Here is a 22,829-nt window from a genome sequence, read left to right as displayed (position 1 = left end):
TTTGTCATTATATCTCTTTCAATAGATAGCATAGCTAATCCACTTAATCTTTCTTGTGACATAATTGTTCTTAGATATGACTTAATTAATTTTAATTTTAAAAAATATTTTGCTTCTTTAATTTTTAAAATAATAATATTTTTAACATTATTAGCTAACAATAATATCAATTCATTTTTTATGTTATGTCCAAGATAATGATTTTATATTTCATTATTTTTAATATGCCTCGTATGTTTTTTATTGTTGGATCAAATTTTTCTATCATTTCAATTAAACTTAAATTTTTTTATTGTTTTCTTGATATATCTTCTTATTACGTTCACAAAATGTTAGGTTATTTTTTTAACAACGGCAATAAACCTTATCAAAACTTTTTTTCAATGTTCTTTTTTCTATTAATTTTTTTTAAATACTTTTGTCAATTGTCTTTTTTTATAATAATCTTTTATCTAATTTAACCCAAGCATTCATGTTAGTAATGTGTTCACTTGTTGTTTCATAACTTTTTAATATTACTAAAGGTTCTTCCAATATTTACTTTCTTTATTAGCTAATTAAATTTTATTAGGTTTCAATGTGAATAACTGAGGTCCTGTGACAAGTCAACTAATAAATTTTGTAATTTTATATGTATTGTTGCCAATGTCCTGGGTCTTAAACATTGATAGAATCATCAGCTATTATTTGTGGTACCCCTTCTAAATATTTTTTTAAGTTTCTTATTTACTTTTTAATGTTCTTCCTTTATATTTTCATGAATTCACTTTTAAATTATTAACAATTTATTCACTTTTTTCATTTCAATATCTTCAAAAAAATTCTCGTTATGGGTAATAGTATCATCATTCAAGTAATTTTATATATTTTTTATTAATAATAAACTTATCAAGAGCACCCCTTTGATAAGTAACTAAATTTATTATTATGTTTAGATAATTATCTTGTTAAAATTGCCTAAATTATAACTTTTAAATTATAATTTAATAATTACTTAAATATCCTTATTCACACTATTTGGACTTCAAATTTTAGAGGCCCTCAGCATGTGCCATATACCCATCCTACATGGAGTACTCCAAAATTTGAAAAATAGGAAGCCCTAAGGGATGGCCTCAAATCTCAAAGAAGCCCGCCAACCTTGAGCAAACCCCTACCAGTTATACAATGATACCATTGGGTTTTAAACCTGCAACATCCCAACACGAGGTGAAGTGTGCTAGCTACTCCTACCAGACATGCAGAGCAATCACAAGTATGGCGGGCCAAATTGGAGGTGGCCTCTAACATTGGCTACAATAAACATTTTTTTTTTCTCCGTTGTTGCAGCCAATAACATTGGGTTGGCTAACACAAAAAAAAGGGAAGTGCATCCTCACCAACCATAGTTGACATCACCAAAATTTGTGAGCGGATGATCTGTGAAATCACTTTAAGAATGTGAACTGACATCTTCACCGTCCATTGCTTTCAACCCTCGATCCTTGTACGTTGATGGACAGTGAGGATGCCAAATCACTTTCCCAAAGTGATTTGGTGGGGACACAGAGCCACACATTTTGCTCACTCCTCTTGACCGAATTGCCTCCTTCAATTCAGGTAGGGACCACAATAGAGAACACGCAATGTGGTGCATATTCAATATCACCAATTTTTAGTGATATTCAATACTAACTTGGTCCCTTCCCCAGCTCTGAATGCGATCCCAAGAAGCATAGGTTTTGAGAAGCTCTCTTTATAAAATATTGATGCCTCACTTGTAGGGGTGTCAACGGGTCGGGTTTGGTTCAAACCCACGTAATATCAGACTTGGACCCAATTTTTGGGTATGATATTAGGTATGGATCTGGGTCTAATCAGGTCCACTATAAGAAAAACCATACCCAGACCTGGACTATACCCGGTAAAACAATATTTTGTATCATTTTTACATTGAAAATTTGTGGTTCTTAATGGAAACTCGGGTGAGGTCCTGGTCTGCTATAAAATTTTACAAACTATACCTGGGTCCATGTATTAATCGGACCTTTGCATCCAGACTCAGGTCTTATTATTTATCAACATTAGGGATGGCATTGGACCGGGGGAAAGCGGGGCCCCGCCCCGCCTTACCCCGTTTGGACCGGGGATGAAGGGTATGAAACGGGGATGGAGGCGGGGAGGAAGGTTAAAATCCATCCCCGTCCGGGGGTGGAGGCGGGGATGGACGTGCACTTTTCCCTGTCCCCGCCACGATCCCCGCCCCGACCACTTTTCCCCGCAATATCCCCATCCCGCCTCGCCTCATCCCCGTTTGAACTGGGGATGGAGGACATGAAACGAGGATGAAGGCGGGGATGGAGGATAAAATCCATTCCCCCGCCGGGGATAGAGGCGGGGGTCGAGGATAAAATCTTGAGGCGGAGCGGGGGTGAAAACCTTGTCCCCCGCCCCAGTGCCATCCCTAATCAACATACTCGGACCCTATAGAGTTTGGTTCGGGTCGGGTATGGGTAAACCCGACCAATTGACACCCCTTCTCACTTGTAAATATGTATATGCATCATGCCATTTTTTTTGGTTTTTTAACGAAATCAGTCAGCATGATATGACATTTAACAAAAAAAAATCATTTGATCATCGGAAGACATGCCACTTATTTAAGAAAAAAGAAAATTGAAAAATTTACAGAAAAATACTTCACTTTTGGTTTATTTATAAACACATGCCTGACTTTTGAAATATTACAAACACACGCCTAACTTTGGAGAATTTTTTTGTTAACAAGCTATGTATTATTAACATCTCAAACGTTAGGTGTGTAATTGTAAATAGACTAAAAGTTGGGCTTGTTTTTTAAATTTTTCAAAGAAAATTCATGTATGCGACAATATCATTGAGGGCATGTTTGGCACTTAGAGAAATGCAGCCAAGTTCATGAACTTGAACTAGTATTCTTAGAAATTGCAACTAAAGTTAAGAACTTGAACTAATAGTAGTGCAAACATTTGAAGCTCATGATCAACAGAAGAAATGGCAGGGTGCACGAGGATGATCATATTTGTTCTGAAACCAACATAGCTTCAAAAACAGTTTTCAGGTTTTAGTGTTAAGCCAAAACCTCTCTCTCACCAAAGGAGGGCTCCGCTTGCTTGATAGGAGCAGCTAGTGCACGTCACCTTGTATTGGGATGTTGAAAGTTCAAATCCCAAAGGTACCGTTGTATAACTGGTAGGGATTTGCCCAACCTCAGCTTGCCTTTCAAATCTCCATCTCTTTTTCTTGATTTATTACACAAAGATATTGCACTCAAGATCTATGCATAGGAGCAGGGATTGACTATTTAGCGACGAAAATTTGTGATGGATTATTTTTGTCGCAAAGTTACAACGGATTAACAAGAGAAAACTATTCGTTCCTAAAATTGAAATTATTGTCGTTAATCCGACGTTAAATTTCTCGTAAAACCCTAATGTGAGCCTTCTTTCTTTTCCCTTTCTCTTTCATTCATTCATTTCTCTCGCCACGTTGCTCGCCCTTCCTTCTTCCCCTTCCGGCTATCGCCTCCCTCTCCGACGACCTCCTCCCCCCTTTCGACAACCGCCTCCCTCTCCGACCATACTGACCGACACTCATCCTCTCCGAGGTACACTCTTTCCCCTCTTCTCTTCTTCTTCTTCTGTTGCCGAAAGGCCGACAGGATACCGTTCGCCCCCTGTCGCGGCTCTCCCTTCTCCTCATCTCCCCCATATTTTGGTTCTTCTTCCCCTCTTCCCTCTCTCTGTTGTCTCGACGAGAGGCCGGTAGGAGGTCGATGGCCCCTATCGTGCCCCGCCCCCCTCCCTCTTTTTTTTTGTTGGCTCGCCAGGAGGCTCACGACCCCTGTCGCACCATCCCTCATTCCCCTATCTTTTTGGGCTCATCGGGAGGCCGACAGTTCCCTGTCGTGTCCTGCCTCTCCCTCTGTTTTTTCGCTGAGAGGTCAGCAGGAGGCCGACGACCCCCTGTCACACCCTTCTGCTCCCTCTGTTATGTTGCTTGGAAGACGGTAGGAGGCCGACAGCCCCTGTCGCACCCTCCTCTTCCTCTGTGTCGGCCGGAGGGCCGACAAGTGGCCGAACCTCCCCGTCGTCTCCCTCTCTCTATTATGGTTTTTCGAATAGCCGGCAAGGGGCCGGTGGCCCTTGCGACACCCTCTCCCTTTTGTTGGTTATCGAAGGGCCGGTGGAAGGTCGACAGTCCCCCTGTCGTGTCTTCCTCCCTCTCTTTGTATGCGGGAAGGGTCTAGCAGGTGGCCCCATGCCGCTCCTCCCCGTCTCCTTTGGGCCCTCCCTGCTCTCTCTCTCTCTCTCTCTCTCTCTCTCTCTCTCTCTCTCTCTCTCTCTCTCTCTGTTCCGATGGAGTCAGGCTCAACCAGGTAGCCGAGCCCACCTCCCTCTCAGTCAAGGTTGGGGTTGAACTCGGCCTGACAACTGACCCATGCCGCTGACCTTGTTGTCCTCCTGTTCCAGTAGCCTCGCTCTGTAGTCGACTCACAATCGTATATAAATGTGCTTTACAGGTACGTAGTTGAGCTAATTGTGCGATGCTTAGTGCTAAGCATCACATGCAGCTAAAAATGCAATGAAAAAAAAATGCAAAGGCAATAACATGCAAATCGGGTAAATACTCGTGATGAGTAAGTGATACAAACGCATTACAGGTTATTTATTTTCTTGGATGCAACATTTTTCTGTTCACACACTCACTTAGTTGTGGATATCTAGAACTACTTTGATGGATTTCAGAGATCATGCTGAGCATGATTTTAATGTATGAAAATAGAAGTGCTCTTATTTTTTGAGTTCGGATTTCATGCTAGTCATGGTAGTAGTTAGCGGGATATTGGAGTGTGTTTGCTGCAAGTACATGTCTGACATTGTTTTAATATGAATAATTTGAATGTATTGCAATGTTTGATGTGACTGTATCTATGCTTGCATGAAGTTATTTTCAATTTGATTATGCCTTCCATGCAAAATTGTATCATAAAAATATACTTTAAATGAATATATCATGTCATAAATGGGTTTGCACATGAAAATGAATGATAAGTTATCAATGCTTCAAATGAATAGTTTTGCACATGAAAATATTAAGTTATCAATGCATGCATCATAATTCTTGTAATTAAATGACATTATATATATATATATCAAATCATTATATTCACCATGAATGCATGATAAATTAGATATTTTTTTCATCATAGCATTCTTATGATTCTCTTTTAACTGGTTAGGATAGTATTTGTAACATCTATGGCCCCAAATAACTGTAAACTGTGAATGGATGTACGATAGGATAGTTGACAATGAAGTATCCTTGAATATATAGATGATGTTGATAGTTTTATTGAATTTGCACTGGCAAGTGTTAGTATAGTGGATCCCACAGGTCAGATCAGGTTCCCCTACACGATGTGTAAGAATAATTGATTTGTAGAACCTCATGGTATTATACATCACCTATACATGAAGGATTTGTGAGTGATTATCAGAATTGGACGCTTCATGGTGAAGATTTTTAGAATAATTTTAATGCACGGGTGGATGTGGTGCACGATAATTCATATGTAGATTTGATATTTGATGCCATAGGACCAAAACTGAGTTCTGCTATGGGTCCTAGTGATGTATGAACTCGGGTAGAGGAAGCAGCAGCTAGTAAATTTTATGATTTACTTAGAGATGCTGATGAACCACTTTGGAATGGTTGCGAGAGTCACACTATCTTGTATGTAATTATTCAACTAATGAATTTGAAGTCCAAGTATAATTTGAGTCAATCATATTTTGACTGTCTATGCTCTATTATGAAGAGTATGTTGCCCAAAGATGAGAAATTGCCATAAAATTTCTATCGTGCAAAGGTTGTGGTCAACACTTTAGGTATGGGGTATCAAAAGATAGATGATTATCCAAATCACTGTATGTTGTATTTCAAAGATCAAGAAAATAACCGATCATATTCGTCTTGTTGGCATCCTCGATTCAAGCCAAAGACAAGAGGCAATGGTAGCACGAGGTCAAAAGAAATGTCATACAAGTCGCTCTGCTACTTCCCTCTCACCCTTAGATTGCAATTATTGTATATGTCTTCGAGGACAGTTAAACACATGAGATGACATGCAAATAAAGTTCGACATGATGAAGACAAAATCACGCATCCTGTTAACGTGGAAGCTTGAAAGCACTTTAATCGTACTTATCAGACCTTTGCAATGGAAGTGAGAAATGTTAGGCTAGGTTTATGTAGAGATGAATTTAATCTATTTGGGGGTAGATCAATTTTATACTCGTGTTGGCCAGTATTTGTCACCCTATACAACCTTCCTCCAAGCTTGTGTATGAAGCGTCAAAATCTTTTCTTGTCTCTATTGATCCCTGGTCCGACCTCTCCAAACTAAAATCTTGATGTATATTTAAGGTCATTGATTGATGAACTGAAAATATTGTGGGATGACGGTGTTCTCACGTACGATGCTCACAAAAAACAAAACTTTAATATGAAGGTTGTTGTTCTATGAACAATCAGTGACATTCCTACATATAGTATGTTATCTGGTTAGAGCACGCATGAGAGGTTGGCATGTTCGTACTGCATTGATGATACAAAATCTTTTAGATTGATGCATGGAATGAAGTCGTGCTGGTTTGATTATCACCATAGATTTCTACCCAGCGACCATCCATTCCGACGACAAAGGAATGTGTTCCGAGCATGCACAACTGAAATGAAAGGTTCACCTACAAGGTTGTCTGGCATAGAGATTTTAAGCTAATTGTGATACTTTCCATATGGACTAACATATGCCCGTAGTCCAACACCCTTTCTTAGATTTAGGAAGGATCATAATTGGACAACGAAATCTATATTTTGAAAACTACCATATTGGCTAACTTTATTAATACAACATAATTTGGATGTGATACATGTGGAGAAAAATATGTTTGATAACATGTTCAATACGACAATGAATGTCAAAAGGAAAATAAAGGATAATTCGAAAGCCCGTACGGATTTAAAAGTAATATGAAAAACATCAAAATTGAAAGTCAAAGAGTACAATGGCAAAGTAATGAAACCAAAGGCAATATGTGTGCTTGAACCAGATCAAGTAAAGCAGGTATGTCAATGGTTGAGACAATTGAGATTTTCAGATGGATACGTCTCTAACATTGCTCGGGCTGTAAAGACAGACGATAAACAATTATATGGGTTGAAGAGTCATGTCATTATGCAATGGTTGATTCTCCTAGCATTTCATGATATATTAGACAAACCTATATGGGGGGTATTATCCGAGTTAAGTAGATTTTTTAGAACATTATGCACGTCGGAAGTTGTAGTAACTGAGGTAAAGAACCTCAAGGATTCTGTCGTCACTACTATTTGTCAGCTAGAGAATATATTTCTGCCAACATTTTTCGATGTTATGAAACATGTGATCATACATTTTTTATATGAACTTAGGGTTGGTGGTCCTGTGCAATATTGGTAGATGTACCCATTTGAAAGGTATATATTTTTTTATATTTTTCTCTTCAATACTATTGGAAAATTATTGTATTATGAGATGTATATTGTTGACAGATGCATGTTTGACCTAAAAAAAAAGGTTCAGAATAAAGCAAGAATGGAGGGTTCTATTTGTGAGGCGTATACTTTAAAAGAGATTTCAAATTTCTCATCTATGTACTTTGAACCTCATATTCCAACACATTGCACTTATCCACCTCATAATGATGATGGAGAATAATTTATTGTAGCTGACAAACTGTCGATATTTCAACCACTTGGGTATGCCTTTGGTAGTTGTCAGTCAAGACTCTTGAAAGATCAAGAGCAAGACACAACATAAATCTATATCCTTTTTAATTGCTCAACGATCGACCCCTAAATCGAGTAAGTATACTTAAAATGTAACACTAAGTTCTATACATGCCTACATGGTTCGGTAATATAAATATTTGTTAAGTGCACACGATTTGATAAAGAGTTGCGAAGAAAACTTTCATACCTCAGTGATTCAGAAGTAAAGAAAGAACGTGAAAATAAGTTTATGGCATGATTGAAAGAGTTGGTAAGGAGGATGACATACATTCTTTTCGTGTAAACAATAATAAGTTACTTAATTGGTCGTGATCACAATCATTGTTTATGCTTGTAGGTTCGCCATGGTGATGTTAATGATCAAGAAATATGTGATTTATAAAAAGGTTTGACCAAAGTTGTGCAATGTTACAATGGGTACATCGTAAATGGTTATCAATTTCATACAAAAGACCGGTGTAAACAAGTCAATGATGAATAGTGGCGTGTGTGTCAAGGATATCAGTTGCGGTAAAAATAAACATGACTACTACGGTGTTATAGAACAAATAATGAAGTTGACTTACATAGGCATAAATAATAGAGTAACTTTATTCAAGTGTCATTGGTTTGGTCTCACAGCAACAAGAGTGGACAAAGCCTCATGCATTGTAGAGGTGAATCATAAATCAAAGTTTGAAACATATGAACCATTCATATTAGCCTCGCAAGCTCAACAAGTTTATTATACTTTATATCCGAATACAAGGAAGTCAAATAAAAATGAATGGTGGGCAGTTTGTAAGGTGAAGTCTAAACTATACCTCGAGTATAATCAGTTACAGGAAGACAAGATTGTTGAAGAGGGTGATTACTATCAATCAGATGATATGTATGACTTTTCTTATGGTCACGATGTCGCACATGGTATGAATGTCATATCTTTATTGTTTGATTGCACGCGTATGGAAGAATGTGATCCAAATGATATATCAAGTGGATGGACGCCCAATGAAGAAGAAGAAGAGAACGAAGAGGAGGAGAAAGAAGAAGAATATGAAAGTCAAATAAGTGATGAAGAATCATACTCAAGCTAGTAAAACACATCTTGTAATACATACCTTATGTTTGAATGTATTGCAATCTTTTAGAGTTGTGTAACTGATCCAATTGTATTGCAAGTTAAGGATAAATTATCCATGATTAGCAAGTGATGTCATATCTTATATTTTAATGTATTGCAATGTTTGTTATGAATGATTTGAATATATTATAATGATTTGAATGTATTACAATGTTTGAATGTATTGCATGGAGTTATTTTTTATTTGATTATGTATCCATAAAGATATAGAGTTGTGTAACTAATCCAAATAAAATTTTTATTTGTTAGAATATGGTTCATGGAGGTTACAGTGGTCGAGTACTCAGTGGTAGCCAGCATCAGCCTTCATATTCACGGGCTGCTTTGATAGGTATATCATTTAACTAATTGTATACTTGATTAGTTTAAATGCGCATTGTGTGAATTTTTAACTCATTTTTCTTTAGATGATGTTTTGCCTGCACATGACCCACCTATACTGGCTATTCATACATGTCACGAGACAACGTTGGATGCAGAGTCTTCTCACTCTGACACACGATGACTTATTCAAATAATGTATATCGATAATCGACCATAAGTATTTCATTTTCACTTATCCAATACTTATCTTATAAATAATATATATCGATAGTTAATGTGTACCAATTTATGTGTAGCACAAGGTTCGAGCCATAAAAAGTAATATAAGAGATTAGGCAGTCACTAGTTCAACATCTATTAGGACTGGTTGCTTAATGAAAAGAGTACTCGAATGAGGTGTTGGACGGATTATGGTTCTCATTCATGGTATACAATCGTTTATCATAGCTAATGTGTTTCATATTTAATTTTTTGTTATAGTCATGTCTACTAACTTTCTGAAATTATTTGTAGGCTTTGAAATTATTTATAGGCTTCGAATCATTTCGCGTTAGTCGATTTGTAGACATGCTGCACAATATGAAGACTGCAGTAATAAAAGCATCTGGTGGGATAGATGATCCACTATAGTGGAAGGGCCATGACCCTCCTACTATCAGATCAGCTTTTTGAGATGCAATGTGAGACAAGTGGGCGATGCATGAATTTCAAAATCGCTCCACAAAGGCTGCACAAAATCGAGCGAAGATGTTTGATGCCCATCTATACACAGATGGATCTAGGACTTTTGGGAGACACCTGAAGAAAATGGTAACTCATCAATATATATTATCAAATTTATAAGTATTATTGTATACTTTTTAAATGATTTTTTTTATCATTTAACCTCACAAAAAGCAGGAAAAAGGAGGCATTGTGCCTTACAAGGATGTGTTTGTTGAAACACATAAACATAAGAGCACGAGAGAGTTTGTATCAGAGAAGGCAAGAACGACAACGGTATGCATTTATTGTATTAATAAACATTGTAATATACAAGTCACCATAAACATTGTAATTCTTAATTATTAATCCATACTGTAATCATTACTTTGTAGAAGTCATACGAGCAACAGATGGTAGAGCAATATGATGATGACTCCACTCAGCATTCGCCTTTTGATCCTACAACATGGGTGACTACAACCGGTGAACCCAAAAAGGGTCGTGTGTTCGGGTTTGAGAGTAATATGAACACCACGCCAGTCATTGCCTCCTCCAGTCAGGGCTCTCAGAGTTCTCCCACCAGCATCAACTCCAGGTGTCGGATTGACACGACTAATTCTTGGGATGGTGTTCGCTAGCTTGTTAAGGATACAATGCATGATTATTTACATGAAACAATTTTCGACATTGTCCGTAATGAGTTGTACAACTTTTTTTGGAACAGAGAAACTTTGTCTGCAGCTATCTGTCAGGTATAAAAGTTTCATGTCATTTGTTTCATGTTGTTAGATTTCAAGCTAGTATATGCATGATTTCATCACTATGAAAGTTTTTGACTGCCTTATAACACATATATGCATGATTGAATCACTATGAAAGTTTTTTGACAATATTAGAACGCATATATGCATGATTGAAACACTATGAAAGTTTTTTGACAACCTTTGAACACATATATGCATGATTGAATCACTATATGAGTTTTTTGACAACATTAGAACACATATAAGCATGATTTCATCACTATGAAAGTTTTTGACAACCATTGAACACATATATGCATGCTTGAAGCACTATGAGAGTTTTTTGACAACATTAGAACACATATATGAGCATGATTTCATCACTATGAAATTGTTTGTCTACCTTAGAACACATATATGCATGCTTAAATCACTATGAAAGTTTTTTGACAACCTTAAAAAAAATATATGCATAATTGGATCACTATGAGAGTTTTTTTACAACATTAGAACACATATAAGCATGATTGTGATACATAAGAAATTTATTTGTCAACCTTATAACATATATATGCATGCTTGAATCACTATGATATTTTTTTGACAACCTTAGAATACATATCTGCATGATTGAATCACTACAATTTTTTTTCTGTCAGCCTTACAACACATATCTAAATTTTGTTAATGTCCTTCACTTTATTGCTAGCTAGTCTATGTGTAATTCATTCATGTTACTTTGATTGCTTTAGATTAGGTGCATTGCATATAATTTATTTTATTATATTTTGTTTATCAATACTAACATTTCTTTTCTCTTGTAGGATGCTGAAGATAATCAGCGTAGAGAAGCTGATGGAGGCATGAATGAAGGGGCAGATCGAGACAATGAAGAAGATAATGCTCAGAATCTTGGCGATGATTAGATTCATGTGTTGAATTTGTTGTACCTTTTTATTATTTCAAAAGAAACTCTTTATAAATATTCACTTGTAAATAACTAAAACTTGACGAGGATTATAGTGGATCGATAAATTGTTTCATTTGCTTTGTATATTTAATTTTTATGTGTACTTTATTTTTTATACACAGGATATAAATTGTATAACGAAAAAAAAATTCTTGATAATTATATTTCAAACAATTATTTTTTTTGCGATGGATATTATCCATCGCTAATTAGTATCGGCCTCCAATTTAGCAACGGATTAGGGACAAATATTTATCCGTCGAAAAATTGAATCGGCCAATGTTTTGCGATGAATTGTAATCCGTCACAATTCTATTGTTACATTAGCGATAGAATTACCGACAGATGTGTATCTGTCGCAAAACCAAATCTCTGCGGATTAACGATGGTCTTGTGATGAATCATGGCATTTGCTAATTCATATCACAAATTAACGATGAAAGTAGCGACATATATTTTCCATCACTAATTAGCGACTAGGAAATTGCGATGAAAGTTATCCGTCGCTAAACTGTTCAACAACAGATTTACAACGGATTAGCGACGGATTACAACCGTCGCTAATCCACAGATTTCTTGTAGTGTTTGTCATGGATAAATGTCATAGTCTGCCCACATTTCATGAGGGGCCTGCACTCTGTAACTGGGAAGCATATCAGGTCATGCTGAACATGAGCATTTTGCTCATGCCGATATCGTGGCCATCTGTTTGCATTTTGGATGAATGACATGTGGTTTTGTTGACTTTTGAGCTTTTTAAAATGCAAATCGGATGGCCACGATGTTGGCATGAGCAAAAACGCTCTTGTTCAGCATGACCTGATCTGCTCCCTGTAACTGTGGGACCCATACAATGCTATCATGTGATTGGCTATGACACTTAGTCATGTCACTTAACCGCTCTTTTGATCTCAGATGCGGTGCCTAGGTCTTAGACTGTGATACACCCCGATCGCTGTCCTGACAGTGTAAAACTCCATGAGCACCCCGCCTCTACCCTTACTTGCTTCACCTTGCAGAAGTGGGACCCACCATGGAGACTCAAACTAGAAACAGATGGAGACCTTCCTATCCGCAAACTCGAGCACATGTGAGCGACCCGTTGGGTTCTAAGCCAAAAATCTGGATTTTCTAACACAAATTTTGATGGCACCAGTTTATTGCACTTGCACACACATCTACTTATCCAAATAAATGCAAGTTTTAAAAGGCTACGCTGGCTCTATGCAATATAAGGAAACTAAGAAGATAGCCGAGCATTTAAGTTCTGTGGATCCCAACTCGAAGGGAAAGGGGATCCAGTGAGCGCTAAAGTGCTCGGCTATGAGACAGCCCATCACATGACTGCATTTCATGCAAGGCTTGCAATATATTGCTGTAGGTCCCATGCAATGCTGTCATGTAATTGGCCAGTGTCACACTGATCTGGCATGCATGTGACATGCCAACGTCCTAGGAGGGCATCGTAATGGTGAATCATTATGACCGTCTGGTCCATTAAGGTCTTCATCAGTGACAGCTAAACACATCCTCAAAAAAGACAACTAAATACACCTTTCACTTATGCACTATCACACGTTTAGTCTCCATTCACATACCTAGCACATGCATCCTAGCATGTGCATGTTCTAGAATGAAAGAAATTAATGCTATATAAAAAGTTAATAATAAGAACATGGTGAACACTAGGGGTGTCAACAGGTCGGGTTCGGTTGGGACTCAGGTAGAACCAGACTTGAACCCGATTTTCAGGTATGGTATCGGGTCCGAATCCGGGTCTAATCAAGTCCATTATAAGAAAAATCATACCCAGACCTTATAAGAATTACATGAACCAGACCCGGTAATTAAAACCATATTTTTTTATCATTTTTACATTAAAAATTTGTGGGTCTTAATCGGAACTCGGGTTGGGTCTGGGTCTGGTATAAAATTTCACAAATTATACCAGGGTCCATGTATTAATCAGACCTTTGGATCCGGACCCGGGTTTTATTATTATCAGCATACCCAGACCCTATAGGGTTTGGTTCAGGTCAGGTCCGGGTAAACCAGGTCCATTGACACCCCTAGCGAACACAGAGCAAGAGGTGAATGTTCAAACGCCATTGAGAAAAGAAACTATGAAGTACAAGCCTAAAACATGGGTGATCGGTCATCGAACCCCTTATACCCAGTCTAAGGTATGTCTTGACCAGGCCAAGTAGTCCTTGTGTTCACATGTTATGTCATAGGGACACACCATTTTGGCTGCATGTCCTTAGTGACACGACTGGACACGCAGGCACGAACATTGTACACGTACTGATATTACTTTAACATCCTTTAACAATTGTTTAATAACTTTTAGTAACAATTTAATAAATATGTAGTTTGTTGATATTTTAATTTTAAAAAATAGTTTCTTATTAATTAAAAATGTTCATGTCCTTCTATCCTATTTTTTTTTCAAAATTTTAGGTCGAACCCCCATCATACACGTATCTTTGTGACATAGCTCACATGCCTAGCATTGAAGCAACTAATTGCTTGGGACTGATGATAAACACCTCGTAAAGAGTTTGTTAAAATTCGTGAAATAGGTTCGGCAAGCCCGAACATGAACAACCAATGTTCAGCTCGGTTTGACTCGTATAGATTTGTTAAGTTAATAGTAAATTTATTTTACATATATTTTATGTCATGTAGTGACGATGGAGAATAGTTCAAATCCTATGTTTACAAGTTGAAAACAATTATTGATTGTAATATGAGCTAGTCGAGGTTTAGTAGCATTAGGGTTCAAAGTTTATTATTTATAACTCTAAAAAATATATATATTTTATAAATGAGCTAACCTCACACTCAGCTCCATTTAGCTCAGGCTTTTCATGCGCTCAAGCTCTGCTTAGATCGACACAAGAAATGAGCTGAGCGTGAACACCCTCTGTTCGGTTCATTGAGCTTGTTTATGAAACCTAATCTTATTATCCAAAACCCATTTCTACATATCTATAAGGTCAGATCCACTACGAAAAATATGTCATATATATATATGTAGAGAGAGAGAGAGAGAGATGGGTAGGTGCGAAAATGATACGTGCTAAATGGGTTTTTCTGTCAGTATTTTTTTTGCAGTTGTGACCCCATAAATGTGTTGGGCATGGTCAATTTATGAGAAATCCACGCCTGGATCATGTGTTTTCTATGAAAAAAATGATATTTTGAGCCTTGGAATTTTACAGAGATTTTAGACTGTTAATTTTTTTAACCTTATAAAAACCCACCCATGATTTGGAATCGAAACTTCAAAAGCTGATCCCTATAAAATCAAGTACATATATCACATCTGTACCATTAGAATTTAAAAATTAAACAAAAAAACCCTGAAAATTCATTTAGCACATATCATTTCACACCTACCCATTACTCTCTCTCTCTCTCTCTCTCTCTCTCTATATATATATATATATATATATATATATATATATATATATATATATATATATATATATATATATATATATATATATATAAAGTAGCTTCCTATGCTGACCCATGCCTATCGTTGCCTACATGGTTTTTTAAGGGTTATTTCTCATGTTTTTCTTGAATCTGACTATACATGTGTTCAACGTATTTGATTTTGTAAGAATGAACTCTTGCATCATTTGATTCGGATACACAAGTAGGTTTTTTTGTAAAGTTTGAAATTTGACAGTGTAATTTTTTTAAAATAAATATTTAAAGCTTAAAAAATCATATATATATATATATATATTTAAAAGCATGATCCAAGTGTCATTTTTTAGCAAATTGACCGTACCAAACACATCTTTGTGGTCAATCCCTCCTTGGCTCGCATTAGGTTGCCTTAAGCGCTCTCTCTCTCTCTCTTGGTCTGGGAATGCGTCTCACAAAAAGTACCCGCTTGTTTCTTGGCAGCAGATCGTTCTCCCGAAGCAGCGAGGCGGCTTGGAGATTCCGGCTATATGAGAAAGAGGAGCATCGTTTTAGTCTTGAAGTGGGCTTGGGTTGCTTCCACATCTCCATCTTCTTGGGCTACATTTGTTAGGGAAAAATATGGTAGTTTACCTAACTCCCTTCTTTCAACGCCCAGTTCAGTGTGTCATTCGTCCCTCTGGTTGGAGTGGCGGAAAACACTTCGCTCCTTCAGTGACAGGGATCTTAGGCCTGGCCATGGCTGCCCGTGGCTTCACTGGGCCATGGCAAGCAGAGATAGGTTCTCCATTAAGCAAGTTTACTATTTCTTATTGCCATCCGGGATGGATTGGTTTTCCATTGATTGTATATGGGGTAATGGGCCCTCTCTAAGGGCAAAGGTGTTGGCGTGGTTAGTGGCGCTGAATCGTGTTCAAACCCAGATTAATGTCAATAAACGGGGGCTTCAGTTTCCAAGCATGTGTTCTTTGCGAGAAGGCGGTAGAGGACACAACTCACCTATTTTGGTTTTGTCCGGTAGTTTTAGACCTATTCTTTCAAACTTGAGGTGCACCGCCGGTTCAAACGCGTTCGAGTTCTGTTATTCGGGACCTCTTGTTTGGTCTCATGAGTTTACGAAACAAAAAAAAAAGGGAGATTATTGTGGCGGGTATGGTTGTTTTCAGCATGGTGGGTGATATGGACTGAAAGAAACGATATCTTTTTCAGGGGCATCAAATTCAATTTTGGAAGGCTACGTCAGCGGGTTATGTTTGATGTGTATTTGACTCTTAAATTACATAGTAGAGACGGGGGTTTGGATCTACTTGTACTCTGAACTGTGCAGTCACCATCTAGATGGTGGCTGTCTTACTCTTATGTTCCTCTCTCATCCAATATTCGGTTGGATGTATTTTGGTAATGTTGAATGATAAATGTTCTCTCTCTCTCTCTTTATATATATATATATATATATATATATATATATATATATATATATATATATATATATATATTACACACTTTCCTTCATCATGTGGCACACGTTACTGGCCATGCATGCGTACACAAAAAGGCAAAAGGTTAGATGATGATGATGATGATAATAATACAAGTAATGACATATAATTTAAGAAGTGGCCATGATACTAAAGATGATGTGAGGCCCATTTTTTCATTGTAGCATGACAACGACTATGAGATTATCTCATTATGTCATAATCAAGATTAACACAATTCACCGTTAAAGGAAAATAGAAGTACTCGTGTGGGGTTCCTGTGATCGATATTGTCCATGATAAAGTTATGAAACTAACTCCAACTATATCAATTGATTGCACCATCATCATATCGTCATCTAAAGAAAAGCAAAAAATAAAAAGAAGGAAAAAAAAATGCACATAAAAAAGACAAAGCAGAAAAAATAACCGATGATAAAAAGGATGATGAAGGTGGAAACTGACTATTGGGGGACATGTATTACCTAACGAATGGACCAGGGAGAGGTAAAAGTTTTTGGAAGCATCTCGAATTGGGGATGAGGATAACCATGATTTACATGGTTTTTGATAGCTATTCCCAAACTAGAATAAGTGATTTGAAGTCGAGGAAAGTTCCCTTGTACTCTAATCATAAAGGAAAGGATATTCTTTGATTTTACTTTTAATAATTTAGGGTTTGATTCCTTTTGATGGCGAAGTTGGCCTCATGGTCAACACGAGACACAAATATGAGGTGTGCTTCCTTGTGAACTAGGGTTCTATGTAAATATAGGTAACATCTTAACATTATCACCATAAAATTGCGATATTTCCAATACTTCAACCATTCTTTAAAAAAATAATATTTTTAAAAATTTGCTTATTTTTAAATATCACACTTTTATCGTGATATTAACACAATAAAACCACTACTTTATGTTCACCATGATTTTATACCATTCTTTATAGTTTTATATAATTTTATTTATCTTAATACTTTCTTGAGCTTTTTCCTCAAAGTGAAAAATTGTAATTTATCGCAAGATTTTCCAGAGAAGCAGGTGGATCATGGGGTACGAGACTTGGGAAAAAAGGAATCAAGAAAAAGGAAAAGGAGGGTCGCATCATATTCCCCATTAAATAGTGATCTCTACAAATATCCAAGTGAACGCAAGGGATGATAATGAGGGTTCCTATAATGGAAGATTAGGAAAACCACAATCCTGAACGACCCACAACCCCTCTCTAGAAGCACATGACCTTAACATCACCCACCTTGCATATTTTCCAAAAGGAGAAGTGGGGAAAAGGAAATAACTAAAGCAAACCAAAGCTCATCTCAATTTTATCAACAGGTTCGGTTCCTCTGGCCAAAAAGACAAACTTTCTTGATGCTCTTTCCATGCTTGCCACCATCAACCTATCATTATCATCATACTTAGGGCAGAAGAAAAGAAATAGAAACGGACCACAGTTGAAACAAATTAAAACACAAAGAAGAGGAAATTTAAAAAGAAAAGTCATAAAGACTACTGCAAAATTGGCCACAAGGGTTCCTGTCTTCTTCGTTAAGGGTGACTCTAGTTTGTCACCTGATATGGGACGACTATAGTTCGAAACCCATGATGAGCATCTCTTGACACTGTACTATCCGATGTGCAGGGATCACCCCAAAGATTTTACCCAATGGAGGCCTACTAACTCGTAGGCCTAGGTGCCAAAAAAAAATACTGCAAAACTGAGAAGGAACACCCTGTTATCTGCAACATGCAATCAAAGGTTTTTTTTTCACAAATTATAAGCTCAAATTCTTCAATACAATCTTGATAATATCCATATATAGAGGTCTCCTTTACCGAAGGAAAAACAGTAATAATTTAGCAATATTTACCAATCTAAACAAATTTGACAGGGCTATGTTTCTCTTTATCTTGCATATCTCTGGTTTTCTTTCTTTTTTTTTTGTCCATTGTTCCTATTTGGTAATCAATTACTCAGAGATCTTCTGACACCAGAATCTTTGCAATCCAGTCAGACCAATTTACGGTCACGTATATGCAACCCTTTGTATCCTGTGAACACGTGTCAAGCTATTTTTGGTCCTAGTTTTTGTACCTTTAGTACCATGAGTTTCCAAGTATTCTTTCTCCTCTAAACCAGAATTGGGGACTCAATAGAGATTTATCAATTTCCTCCAAGTCCAAGATTATCCTGGAAGTTGCAATCAGGAGTTCCAATTCATCCCCGAAAGATGGTACTGTTGCCGGAAAACACCATCACCAAGAGCACCCACAAGGCCATGGTGGTGCTGGAAAGGAGCAGCGGCACCAGTTGGTAGCTGGTTCAGCAAAGCTGCAATTGAGCTTCCCCCTTCACTGCTGCTAGAGTTGGTGGCCTGGAACTTCTTTGTTGGGGGCAGCCCTTCATTCCAATATGGGGAGGGAAAGGTCCTCTTCAATGATAGGCTTGACATCGGTCCCCCACCGCCTCCGGCCGCCACCGGCAGCATGGAATTTTCTGACTTGTCGCTGCCGTTCTGTGGCATGCTCGACGAGGGAAATTGAGAGAGCGACCTGTTGAAATTCGCACTGTCGTCAGATAACAAGCCGTCGAAGAAAGTCTCTTCATTTTCGAGCAGTGCTCCAAAGCTGGTAGGCTTCTGAGCTTGGAATTTGGAGTTGTGTCCATCCATGTTGGGCAAGGAAGCCAACATATCATCCACAGAATCATCCCTATCACGAACCATCAATCTCTGAGTTTGGTTGTTCTTCTTGTATATTCGACACAACACCCAATCATCAAGCTAAAACCCAAAAAAAAAAAACACCATGATCAGAATTATAATCTAAAACCCAGTAATTATCTCTTTAACCAACCAATAAGTAATGAAGAATCAACACCAACATAAAAATGATCATCTATAACCCAGAGACAATCAAAGTAATCAATCATCAACAAAAAAAAGAATCAGCACCAACATCATAATTATGACTTCAAAATCTGATAACTATCCAATTATCCGAACAATTATTATACCCTTGACGAACTCTTCTTATTCCCAAAATTCAAATTTGGCTTCGAGTGCCCGCTATCCGCAAGCCGGTATTCATGCATGATCCAGTTGGTCTTCACTCCCTTTGGAGGACGGCCGCCATAGAACACGAGCGCCTTCTTCACCCCAACCTTATGTGTCCCGCCGGACGTCAGGATCGGCTTGTCCGTGCCGGTGGCCTTCCAGTACCCCGACGTAGCTGCCCGGTTAGGCCGCGCCCCGTTGGGATACTTCCGGTCCCTTGGGCTGAAGAAGTACCACTCATTCTCACCAAACGTAGCCTTCCCTGCACCACCAACATCAGGAACCGAATTCAAAAGAGAGAGAGAGAGAGAGGAAATAAGTTTCAAGCACAATGCCAAGAAATTGCATGGTGAGAGAGAGAGGTTGTACCGGGGAGCTCCCAAGGATCGAACTTATAGAGATCGACTTCGGCTATGATTGCAACAGGGAGGGGAGCAGAGGAGGCCTTCTTCTTGAGGTAGTGAACAACGAGCTCCTCATCTGTTGGGTGGAAACGAAATCCTGGGGGAAGATGTGGCTGCTGTTGCTGTGGGGTCTTCGAATTAGGAGGCCCCGACGAATCCGTGCTCTCCATGATGACCATCACTTCACCGTTTCATGCAGAGATCTCTAGAGAGAGAGAGACATTTAGAGATAGAGAGAGGGAGTTGGAAATGTAAGGGAGGAGGGTTGGGAGGGGCCTTATAAGATGGGTTTTAAATAAAATGATGATTATGGGGCTTAATTGGATCATTAGAAGGGTTGATCTATTTGGTGATGGCGTCATCACTTGGCTTCCACCATCGCAAGTGCGACACGCGTCATCTATCTCCCTTGTCTTCTAGCGACACGTGCCCGTTGCACTAGCGAATAGAAGGGGGACGGGTAGTCCATGAACGGCCTGACTGCTTTTGATGTCACACTTTCCTTATGCCCTAGCCAACCCTAATTTCATTAAACTGATCTCTCTCTCTCTCTCTCTCTCTCTCTCTCTCTCTCTATATATATATATATATATATATATATATATAAAAGAAAGAGATGGGTGTATCTTCAAAGACTCATCTTGTCCGACGTTAATTCGGACCAAGGCACTCTGCTGCTCGCAACCAATTAACGGCACATTTTTTTTCACGTTTTTATGACTTTCATGGACCCGCTAAAAGTCGTAAAACAAAATTACATTCGGCATATCATTCTTAAAAGAGTAATTGTTTTAAGGGTGTTTTTAGTTATTTTTACAAGGTTGAATTTACCTAATGTTAAATCTAACTAGTTTAATAAATAGATTAACTCATATATATATATATATATATATATATATATATATATATATATATATATATATATATATATATATATATATATATATATATATATATATAGTGAGTGGTAGATGCTTAATCCATAGCTACTTAACAAAAACACAAGAACGATGATGCTCAGCAAACAAAAAAGAGCTTTTAGCGGTGCTTTTGAAGGAAAAACATGCCTGAATCATCCATCACGCGCCAGCGGTAAACTTTCTGTGTGCCTGTGTTTTGTTTAGGCAGCTATGAATTAAGCAGGTTTCACTCTTCCTATATATATATATATATATATATAAAAGAAAAATGGTAGCTGCTAATCACTTTTCTAGCTAACTATTGTGCTAATTAAGAGTTTTAAGAGTTTTTTTATGTATTAAATTTGACAGATGTGTTCGGCACAGTTGATATACTAGGAAACAACACTTGGATTTTGCTTTTTCGATAAAAAATAATTTTTAAAGATTTAAATATTAAGAAAAATCTTATAATGTTATTTTTTTAAACTTTCTAAAAACCTATTTGTGTATCGGAATTGGATGATTAAAGAGTCGATTCATATAAAATCAAGCATGTAGAATGCATCTCTATGGTCAAATTAAAGAAAAACATGAAAACCCATTCAAAAGACTTTAGTTGCTCACAAGTTAGCTAGTCAATCGAAGGTCACTCACACTGAGCATCCATCACGGATGCTCAACATCTGTTTTTGAGCAAAAAAAGACCTTTAGCGGTGCACTAAAGCGCCACTAAATGCCACACACATGGTATTTTTGAAAAACTTTTTCAACGTCACTTTTAGTGCACCACTAAAGGTCTTTTTGCGCAAAAAAGGCGCTGAGCATCCATCACGCAATGAAGCGCTCAACATGAGTGACGAGTGAGCAGCTACACACACGATATATATATATATATATATATATATATATATATAGAGAGAGAGAGAGAGAGAGAGAGAGAGAGAGAGAGTTGGTAGTAAACCTCGATACCATACTATACGGTGGTACGCACTTGATTGATATAGACTTGATATCCGAAGGTGAAAACTAACCTTGTGATCATGCATAATGTGTTCTGTTTTATAGTTATTATTTTCATGTGTTAATTGTGCCATTTATTTTTCACTATCTTAGACATTGAATTTGATCATTTTATTAGTAAAACCCTGTTAAACATATCTGTATAGTTAGATCTATCATTTAATGCAAACCATATTTTAGTTGTTGTTTTAGAATATTTTCATTTGAAGTTCCAGCTTTTACATTATATTCTTAAAGAATCTCATGTTTTTTGGAAAAAGATAACAGGATCCAACTTTTCATTGAAACTGTCAAATGGAGAACTCAATGAGTGCAACTCAAGTTAACTTTGAGTTATTTGCAATAAAATTAATAAGCAACTTCTATTGAATAGTGCAATTGGACAAAGACACCTCTTCAAAACCAAATGTTAAAAAAATGGTACTTAATATGATGTTAAACTTCATGATTTTCCTGACAATTTCAATAAAAACGATGGTCCTCAAATGACCTTTTAGAAAACATAGGATTCTTTTTGTAACATCAGGCAAAAGGTGTTCGGTAAATGAAAATGTTCCTAATTTTCAGTGAAGTGCATGAATTAAAACAAGAATTTTTTTATGGTTGGACTTTCAAAAGATCTAAAAATCAATTACCCATAATGCATCAAAATTGATCTAATTTCACATCAAACCAAGTAGATGTCAAGAGATAACAAATATTACCTACTAGGGTCTAGTATATATATATATATATATATATATATATATATATATATATATATATATATATATATATATATATATATATATTAATGTGTTTCTTAGC

The 22,829-nt window shown here is 37.2% G+C and overlaps 1 protein-coding gene across 1 annotated transcript; it reads right to left on the bottom strand.

Moving 5' to 3' along the window:
* Positions 1 to 18,713: 18,713 nt before the first annotated feature.
* LOC149822900 (NAC transcription factor 56-like) lies at positions 18,714 to 20,308 on the bottom strand. The gene is made up of 3 exons (XM_089981310.1): positions 20,066 to 20,308; positions 19,657 to 19,958; positions 18,714 to 19,423 (listed from the first exon to the last, which is right to left on the bottom strand). Exons 1-3 carry the CDS (start codon positions 20,277 to 20,279, stop codon positions 18,845 to 18,847), a joined length of 1,095 nt encoding a protein of 364 aa, XP_089837436.1. The 5' UTR covers positions 20,280 to 20,308; the 3' UTR covers positions 18,714 to 18,844.
* Positions 20,309 to 22,829: the final 2,521 nt, after the last annotated feature.

The sequence above is a fragment of the Nuphar pumila genome, chromosome 11 (assembly GCF_984573655.1).
Source record: "Nuphar pumila chromosome 11, dmNupPumi1.hap1.1, whole genome shotgun sequence".
Taxonomy (NCBI): Eukaryota; Viridiplantae; Streptophyta; class Magnoliopsida; order Nymphaeales; family Nymphaeaceae; genus Nuphar; species Nuphar pumila.
The sequence above is the reverse complement of the archived record's forward strand: the minus strand, read 5'-3'. Positions and strand labels throughout refer to the sequence as shown.

Bases quoted from the DNA above. Each gene is read 5' to 3' on its own strand.
- LOC149822900 (XM_089981310.1), bottom strand. From the start codon at position 20,279: ATGGTCATCATGGAGAGCACGGATTCGTCGGGGCCTCCTAATTCGAAG. The intron at 19,959-20,065 runs GTACAACCTCTC...TTGGTGGTGCAG, and splicing joins CGATCCTTGGGAGCTCCCCG to GGAAGGCTACGTTTGGTGAG. The intron at 19,424-19,656 runs GTATAATAATTG...TTTGGGTTTTAG, and splicing joins ATAAGAAGAGTTCGTCAAGG to CTTGATGATTGGGTGTTGTG.